The sequence below is a fragment of the Musa acuminata genome, chromosome BXJ1-4, assembly GCF_036884655.1.
Source record: "Musa acuminata AAA Group cultivar baxijiao chromosome BXJ1-4, Cavendish_Baxijiao_AAA, whole genome shotgun sequence".
NCBI classification, from domain to species: Eukaryota; Viridiplantae; Streptophyta; class Magnoliopsida; order Zingiberales; family Musaceae; genus Musa; species Musa acuminata.
Genome location: NC_088330.1, coordinates 43,142,291 through 43,151,189, shown reverse-complemented (window position 1 = coordinate 43,151,189; position 8,899 = coordinate 43,142,291). Strand labels below are relative to the sequence as shown.

The 8,899-nt window shown below is 38.5% G+C and overlaps 2 protein-coding genes across 3 annotated transcripts; both read left to right on the top strand.

Annotated features, from left to right (window-relative positions):
* The first annotated feature begins 179 nt into the window (after positions 1 to 179).
* Positions 180 to 882, top strand: LOC135672245 (probable transcription factor GLK2). Its single transcript, XM_065180703.1, has 2 exons — positions 180 to 536; positions 766 to 882. The coding sequence occupies exons 1-2, from the start codon at positions 180 to 182 to the stop codon at positions 880 to 882; spliced, it is 474 nt and encodes a 157-aa protein (XP_065036775.1).
* Positions 883 to 3,650: 2,768 nt separating this feature from the next.
* LOC103982280 (uncharacterized) lies at positions 3,651 to 8,885 on the top strand. Of its 2 annotated transcripts, none has more exons than XM_065180137.1 (5): positions 3,651 to 3,783; positions 4,802 to 4,991; positions 6,778 to 7,263; positions 7,613 to 7,783; positions 8,523 to 8,885. In XM_065180137.1, exons 2-5 carry the CDS (start codon positions 4,851 to 4,853, stop codon positions 8,640 to 8,642), a joined length of 918 nt encoding a protein of 305 aa, XP_065036209.1. In that variant the 5' UTR covers positions 3,651 to 3,783; positions 4,802 to 4,850; the 3' UTR covers positions 8,643 to 8,885. The 2 variants fall into 2 exon arrangements, with proteins under 2 accessions (XP_065036209.1, XP_009397443.3); XM_009399168.3 differs by lacking the exon at positions 3,651 to 3,783 and adding an exon at positions 3,817 to 4,438.
* The last annotated feature ends 14 nt before the right edge of the window (positions 8,886 to 8,899 follow it).

Sequence of the window (8,899 nt, the reverse complement as noted above, 5' to 3'; positions counted from 1 at the left end):
CCTAAATGCCATTATTGATCTCTCGACGCCTCCCAAGTACTGCCATGTCAGTCTCTGTCTTCTTCCCTATGTCCTCTCATCGTACAGTTCTATTGCGATGCTGTAACAGCTCTGCAGTCACTAATTAGCTTCACGGTAAACCAGGACGTTGGTACGGCGGAAGTTCACATGTGGCCGCCATGGGCGCCTCAGTCACCTCTTCCGCCACCATCGCCACCACCGCGACCCTACCAAGGGGGTACAGCACAGTGCACGCCGTCCCATTGTCTCTGTCTGTTCTCTTGGCCTTGGTTGACTCCAAACCTGTCTCCTCTTTCTCCATGCAGGGAAATGGAAAACGGGTTCCACACGCCATGGCCAAAGCAGCTCCTTGCTTCCCTCCGCCATTGCTGATGCCAATAACTATCCTGCACCGTTCCCTGGCCGAGCACTCGAGTTCGCAGCTTTACATTGATGCTCACCCTGTATGCATCCCCCTTCAACTGACTGCCATAATTGCTATCTCAAGAGCCAAAGAATGGTCATCTAATCATCAGGTAAAAAACGAAAGGGTTTCACATCATATATCAAAAGACAGTTCTTAAGCGACTTCAGATTCCATATCTAACCCAAACAACTGTGAACTGTAGATGTAGGGAGAAGAAGGTAAAAACAAGAAATTACGACGAACGGCATGACAAATCAGCAAAATAAGATCTTTCTTTTCTTCATTCCATGTTGATTACCACAACATTTCTAACATTATGTACCTGTTTGTTACTTCAGTCAAAAGAAAGCATTGATGCAGATATTGGAGATGTTTTGAAGAAACCATTGTTGTCATTTCCTCTTGGATTGAAGCCCCCTTCAATGGATAGTGTGTTGGTGGAACTACAGAAGTAAGGACTATCACAAGTGTCATAGCCTGGATTTCTTGATCAATGCACACTTTAATTTGCAATCCCTAGATGTTCCTCCCTAAGTCAGGTATGCTTATGAGCTTTAACAGAAACAAAGAAAACTCACATTTTTCTACCTTATCAGGAGCCCATTCTCATCCAAGACTTCAACACTCTGTGGCTCCTCCATACTAGAAACAGAGTGCTCAAGAAGTTGGTGGATCCATGACATTTAAAGATCCTCTGCATCTTTGGAACTGCATCGGGAAATATTTTATCATGGTAAAGAAGTTTCATTAAAGCTAAATTTTGAAGATATTAACTAGCTTAGCTGATAACAACTTTGATTACTGATAGTAAGAACCTAGGAATCAAATCCTCTTTTTAAGGAAGTTGACATTTACCCAAGCCAGAAACCAGCTCTTTTGCAAGACCAGTATGCATATTCCAATCAATACCGTACCCGAGTTACAATAGCATCTAAATCCATCATACAACTATGTTTTTATTTCCATTTTTTTTTGTCCAAAATCAGTTCAAAAGATTTGGGATAGTGTATTCATATTTGAAAAATGAAAATATATCTGAAAATGTTAGATCTTGAATTCTCTCTCTCTCTATGTAAATATATTTTCTTTACCTTTGAGTTTCACAGTTTTCATTTCAGAAACTTGACTTGCTGAATTACCTTGATATTATTTTTTATATATGTAATTTTGACATTCATAATTGTTTATCCTATACATATATATATATATATATATATATATATATATATATATATACTAAATTCTGTATTCAGATATATACTTCTTTCTTTAAGCAGAAAGAAAAAAGTTCATATACTTGAGACATCTTTACAGGAAGAGTGGTATCACCACAAACCAAAAGCTGATGGGATTCTGGCATTGACATCTTTGGCTTCATTGGTCCTGTGTCAGGCATGGATTTGAGATCATGATCATTTCGTTTGTCATTTGTCTTTGTGGAATATACTAACACAATTACACAGCAGCAACTGCTTCAACAAAAAGGTAGAAGTTTAGGGTTTGGGTGACATGATTGAGTCATTTCAGTAAGTGTTTACAGTCGGTGAAACTTGAGAGCAAGTTTCTGATCATGACATGGAGAAAACTCCAATATATAATACTTCTTCAAAACATTGCAGGAGTTTTCCATTTCCAGGTGATGCCGCAGCTCACTACTGATTCGGAAAAGCCACTGTGGAGAGAGACCCCATGGAATAATTGCACTGAGAAGTGACGAGAATGAACAGCATGAGATCCTTGCTCATCTGCAACACTCATCCTCCGGTGTCTGAGAACAGATCAAGACTTGACAGGGAAACATCAAGCACAGATCCACATTCAAGACACTTTGGAAGCTGCCAGACGGATGAGCTTGGACGTTTGATCCCCAAAAAGGTCTAATCATTTCTATCTTGCAGCTTCTTCTGAGAAGAAATGAGAGTTGGGATAAGAATCACGGGCATCGATGGATCCACCACTTGTGTGAACAACGTGATGACCACTAGCCTTGGTTTCTTCAGGTCGGATGTAATATTTCTGGGGAAGTTAATTTGGAGGAATACTTTCTGTTGTTTGCAGTAATTTTCTGGTCCATGCAGCACCTGCAAATGTCAGAGAAAAGATGAAAGCTGGTTTCTCTAGACACGAGCATCTCTTCAGTATCTAAGAAAAAGTGAGTCTCATGTGAGCTTGATATTATCATCATCTTCTTCAACCATGAGAAAAGGTATGCATACTGACTGAAGCATGAGGAAGAATAGCTCTCTGTGTCAACAGACACGAAAACAAGTTCATCCATCAGTTCTCTTTCTTGTATGAATTCACTTTCATTTTTCTATAGCATACAGACACTGCCTTATCTCCGACAGGTGAGCTTCACCCATTTGGACAAGCCAAATGTGAGGATAGTGATGGTGGGAGCAAAAAGAGCAGCAAAGTATGCACAACTCATCATCAAGACTTGACAAGGGGAGATATTTCTCATCAAAAATGAACATACAGATTGCAAATTGTCAAGCTTGGATCCAATTTAAGCTTCTGAGATGACCTGAGTGACCACCACCAAGCAGAACAATCTATGGACTATTAAGTTGATGATGATGAGCAGGAAGTCTTTGGTCTTTCAGCTGCATTATTTCATGGATAAGTTTGGTTGCATGCTCTTCATCAAACCAACATGACAATCCCCGCATCAGCTGAACACTGAACACAGCCATTTTCTGAAGATTATTAACAGTTGTGGACAATTAATGGCCATCAATGCAGTTGATCTTTTTTGTGCTCTCACTGGCTTCGTGCCAACCATAAATGAAGTGCTGTCACATCATGAACAGATTATTGTAGATTAGTTCTTGTTCTAGATGTCAAGCAAGTTGACAAATATGGTCCATTTTGGATGTCAAAATAAGTCAAATCTAGTTGTTTTAGTTTGGTGGAGTCATTGATTGCTGAACTTACGTAGCTCCTGACGTTTATTCTATTGGCTGTGACTGTGAGTGATCACATTGCCGGCTCTGTTCATGTTGATGGGGAAGCAAGAAAAGCCAAATCTGAGACATTTACTGAAGTGGGAAAAGTGTGACTCAACCTTCTGTATTGTCATTCTTTTTGACATTTCTTGTCACTAATTTAGTAGTTCTGCCATGTGCCCTCTTTCTATAGTTTTTTTATGCTATTTCTCTCAGAGATCATCACTTTCCTCTGAACTCTTTGACCTGGGGAATTTTGTTGGAGGATCATTCCCTACATTTTTTCTTTTCTCTACATTTTAATATGAATGAAATTAGATTCTACAGAGAAAATAGAATTTTCGTCTCACTGATTTGTTCCTAAATATCCTCACTGAAGAATCTCTCCAAGGATGCTACAGATTAAAGGTAGAAAACTCATCTTATCTTCCTGCAACCAATAGTATGAAAATGGATACCTCTGTAGCTACACATGCAAAAGATCCTTTTGGTACTGCAACCTACCTACCAGGCTACTAGATCTTTCTCTTTGATGAATAGGAGCTCCATCTACAAAGTTCCAAGCTACTTGTGGGTGGCAGTGCTTTCTATCTTGTTTTGATCAACCATTTGTGGATTCTTGATAAGCTGCGGCAGATTGGACAAGCTGATTGCACTGACTCCCAAGGGACATACATGGTACCAGCAAAGGTTGTTCCTTAGCTGATCATATGCCAGTGGAAAAGATTCCCAACAACTTTTTCCTGTAACATCCATTCAAGAGATGTTTGCTCTACTTGCACCATCTCTATCCTGTAGTTAGGACCTCTGCTTTCCGTGCTACACCCAACTTTAAATTATTCTTATGATCCTGTCCTCTGCAGTTTATGCTTTGGATTTCTGTAGGCTCATTAGAGGTTCTTACCAGGAACACAGATTAGTTAAAAAGACTTTTTCCAGAGGGAGGGAGGACCAGAGTTCTGTAGTTACATTCTCTCTAGCATATTTGCCAAGGCTGTGCAGTCCTATTAAGTCCTTACGGAATGAAACCCTGTTTGGAGTTCTTCACAGCTTTGGCAAGATGGTAAATGTCTTTGCACAGGTCATGTTGATCATCTGCTTTGAATCTATCATCACCTGAATCTGAGTGAGGCCTTGTTGTTGTGCCCTCTGTAGTCATTCCTTGAACCTCCAAAAGGGACACATATGTTCCTCAAAGGCATGCAATTACTACTCCTTTATCCTTGTAACCTGAGACGTGTGACATATCCCACAGAGCTCATGATGCAGGACATGTTTTAGATCTTGTAGGGGTAAAAGATTTATATAAGATTTCTGAGTATGTCCTAAGTGTCCAGTTAAGGAGAAAGAGATAAGATGAATTCTGGGATGTGGCTGCTACATGCATGATTTTGTCTGTTCCTTTCCTATTTATTGCCTCTTGTAGTTCCTACCTGCAAGTTCTTGAGTTCCAACCAAGAAGAGGAGCAGGAAAGATGTATGCAGAGACCGGGCTGCTGTTGCCCTGCATGCAGGGCTTTCCACAAGTAGTATCAGGAGCTGATCAACATCTTCTTCCGTTTACATCTCATGAAGACTTGGTCTCCACGGTCTTTCCTGGTGCTGCTCCCACCTTGGTATGGATTGCTTCATGATTCTTTCTTTCTATCTTCCGCCCAGTCCTTCATTAACAAAAAGTCTTATTTGCTGCTTAGATTTCATATGACTGATTTCTTGCAGGAGGTATCACCTATGATCATTACTAATCTGTGCAGTGAGTCTTTCTCCTGTATTTTTTCTGTCCTAATTTTCTTCTTCTTACTTGATAATCTTGAGAAATCAGACTATTATTAGTTCCTCAAATCCCTAGGGTATTATGTCTTGGGAATCTTGTTACTTTCTGGCCACTCACATCCGTGTGTCGATCATGAACTAGAATGAATGCCCACTGATCTCTGTTTTGCTATGGATTCTCATAGACCTCATTTCTATGTGATGTTTGATAGACGCAGAAATATTAATGCTTTTATTTGTTTTCTGGTCCCTCTTTCTTTAACTATTTCTTTTCTTAAGATTGCTGTTAACCCATCTTTTTGCCCTATTTCTTTGAGATTAACTTGATGACTCTATATGCTATTCGAAGCAACACAACTTCCTGACCATTGCTTCTTTGCTCCACCTTATTTCTTCTTGTTGATTATTTCAGATAGGAAGTCAGAATTTATACATAACAGCAAATACTTGTATTCAACTTTATCCTTTAACTTGTCACTGCAATCAAGTCTTTTTTTTTTTTTTTCTTTCTTTTTAATCTATTCATGCTTCCTGCTCAGATTAATCTAGTAGATCTGCATAGAGACAGCCATTCAAGTAAGTTGTTACTAGCTGCTATGTTTTCTTGTATAAAAATGTGCATCCTTGTGTAATACTGCAGACACTCATCAAGTATTATTATCTTATCGTATATTGCGCATTAATACAGTTTTTTGCGATATCGTTTGTTGTGTCCTTGAACATAAGTTTCTGCCTTCATTAAATGAATTTTCAAGCATGATTTACTCTCAAGGCCTGCCAATGCTTTACGACACTAGAATGCTTTTCGGGAGGGTGTTTTATACAGCATTAACCCATTATCAAAGAACATAATTAATATGGATTTTGACGGAAACACATACGCTTCATGCTTCATTTCATACATCCCTTTCTCATGAACACGAGTTTTTTCATACTTGTGTCGTGGTTAAGTTTTAGGTGATACCGTCAGATCGGGTGCATTTCATAATTAACATAGTCCTCCTACATAGTTATGTGGCAAAATTTCTACATAGTTTCTTTAAACTTGGTTCTACACAAGCTATTACTCAGCAGTTCTAATTAAATAAATCTTAAAAACATGGTAGATTTTGTCAATTGAGAAATCAAGTTTATGCATTTCTGTTTGGAAGGTGAATAGAGTATTAATAGGTGTATATCTAGAAGTAAATGATTCTGTAATACAAATGAATAACACAACTGAATACACCATCCTTTCATTTGATATTTTGCCTTGCACAATTCATCGGATCCAGCATTAAGAACAATGCTTATCAGCTTAGCAATGCGATCATTTATTTACAGTACAAGAAAATACATCTAGAACTCCTTATGTTTCTGATGGTTTCCTCAGCAGCTCTTTAGTATTTCTTTACACTTTGTATCAGTAACATTTTAGTCCCTAAAATTTTCTATTCTAGTCATCTTATGATCCTCAAAACCCTGAAAAGTTAAGCATGATCATTTTGTCTCTGAAATATGGGAACAGATTTTAGAATCCCCTCCTCCCTCCTCCTCTCTTTAGAAAATAAAGAAAAGAAAGTCAAAGAGGATTCAGAGGCTCCTGAACTTTAAGACTTCCTGTGAAATTTTGTTATGTGATTTCTACAGGGTAACCTGGTTCAGATTTCCTTTACTGATTATGACCTGGGAGGAGATGGGGATTTGTTCGAAGCTCCAAAGCCCATATTAGAAGAATCATTAGATCCCATAACCGCTACCATGTCAGTGATGCCTGGTTATGGAAGTACTATAACAGAAGAAACAATGAAAACCACAGATACAGGGTTGATCCAAGATGCAGATCTATCGTGTGAGGTCTTCTTTGACTGCAAAAGAGATATTCTTACAAAGTCAACTACAATTGTACCTTCTTCTGGCACAGTTGCTGCAGTGCAGACTGAAGAAGATATCGCTGGAGCAAAAGATAATTCCTTTGCAGAGGGATCTTTACAGAAGAGTGGCAGTTTTGGATGCCTAGGCTCAGTGGACTACTCTAAGGTTCTCAGTGTCGAGCCATGTTTTCTCGGTGTTACTGATATGAATCTTGAGGTTGCGTTTCAGATGAGGAGGGCATACAGCGAAGGAGATATCCAGGTCAGATTAATGACTTGCATTTTCAAGTAATCATCTATTATCTGGCTGGCTTGTGGATCAATACAATTGCACCAGAAGAAAGCATTCCTGAATTATTTTGCTTTACTGACAGTCTCAATCATATGTGACTCTGAAAGAATCATTTATCACAAAGTATTGGTAGCTCTTATAAATCGAGTAGGAAGCATCATCAATTTGAACATGTTGTGATATCATCACTGCATTACCTAAATGACTACAGTTGCTTATTGCTTACTCTTGATATAATGTTTACTGAAGGTATGATTAGGTCTTTCTGGAAATTTTCACAGATTATTGCAGGCCATTGACTTTGAGTTTCTTGTGGCAGATTCTTGGAAACAATAACTCAGTTCATGGTAACATGAACATAATTCCTGCTTTTAAGGTTTTAGCAAGCTTTGAGGATATCAAGATTGAGGACAAGATCAAAGAAAGAAGGATAAAGCTTTCCAGGTACAGGAAGAAGAGGACAAAAAGAAACTATGGAAGAAAGATCAAGGTAAACCTCTTTTCTTGATCTCAAAATGTCAAGGAATAGCATGTGTATAGAAACAATGTGCACATACATATCTACTGCACGAAGCCTATCATCGAAAAAGCTTTATATGGTAATATGACTGATGAGATAAGAGAATGAATGTTAGTCTGCAACAAGATTGTGCAAAACTTGGTTTCTTTCCTCATTTTATTTCATTGTTTAAGCACTTCAGCCCCAATTGCTCCTATGATTACAAAACTGGCACGGAGAACAGTAAAGTTCCTTTAGAGGCATACATTTAGACAAAAAAGGATAGATCAGCGATGTTGATGATCAGAAATCAACTTAGATGTACTCTTGAATTTTCTTTTCATGATCTTGTTGTGAGCTATAAGGATCAATTATTCTGCTAATGGAAATTAGAGAATTATTCTCAAGCTAAACTGTAGATTCTCACTTCAAGCGCAATCATTGTTACAAAGTATCCTGACATTCGATTTTCCACAAAAAGTTCTCTATCTGAGACATGTTCTCGTTCTGCTAATTGGATCATGTGTAAACAAACATATGCTAATGACAATTTCAAGATGTTTTGGGTTTACTCCAGCTGCTCGGCTTGTCGAACAACATCTTATTATCCACACCAAACAACCTCGAAAAATTTCTTGCTTGTTTGTTTTAAGTTGAGCTGTTTCTCATGCTAATACAAACTCCTCTCTCTGTTTAACTCCACACGGTGGCAATATCCTTCATTTTGCAGTATGCTTGCAGAAAGGCTTTGGCAGAGAGTCAGCCTCGTATACGTGGAAGGTTTGCGAAGATGGAGGACACGTATGGTTGCAATGATCGAGCGATAGGAGGTCGCAAACTGCAGCAATGAAGTATAGATAAATGTACAAGTAGCTTGCAGCTAGTACTGCTTTCTAAGCACCCCTATGGGTAATGTGCGCTTCCGATATCATGTTATAAAGCTTGTTCAGAACTTTGAATTATATTTGTTAGAAATAAGCCTATGGTTATCGGCATCTCTTGCTATACCGTCGGTCTGTATCAATTAACATTTATCTGTAGCTATGTGACTAGTTTGGAATGAATAAGATTTGACAAAGTTTTGACCTTTCAAGTGATAGTGTTTCT

Bases quoted from the DNA above. Each gene is read 5' to 3' on its own strand.
- LOC103982280 (XM_009399168.3), top strand. From the start codon at position 4,398: ATGAAACCCTGTTTGGAGTTCTTCACAGCTTTGGCAAGATG. The intron at 4,439-4,801 runs GTAAATGTCTTT...TGCCTCTTGTAG, and splicing joins TTCACAGCTTTGGCAAGATG to TTCCTACCTGCAAGTTCTTG. The intron at 7,784-8,522 runs GTAAACCTCTTT...TTCATTTTGCAG, and splicing joins ACTATGGAAGAAAGATCAAG to TATGCTTGCAGAAAGGCTTT.
- LOC135672245 (XM_065180703.1), top strand. From the start codon at position 180: ATGGGCGCCTCAGTCACCTCTTCCGCCACCATCGCCACCACCGCGACC. The intron at 537-765 runs GTAAAAAACGAA...TTGTTACTTCAG, and splicing joins AATGGTCATCTAATCATCAG to TCAAAAGAAAGCATTGATGC.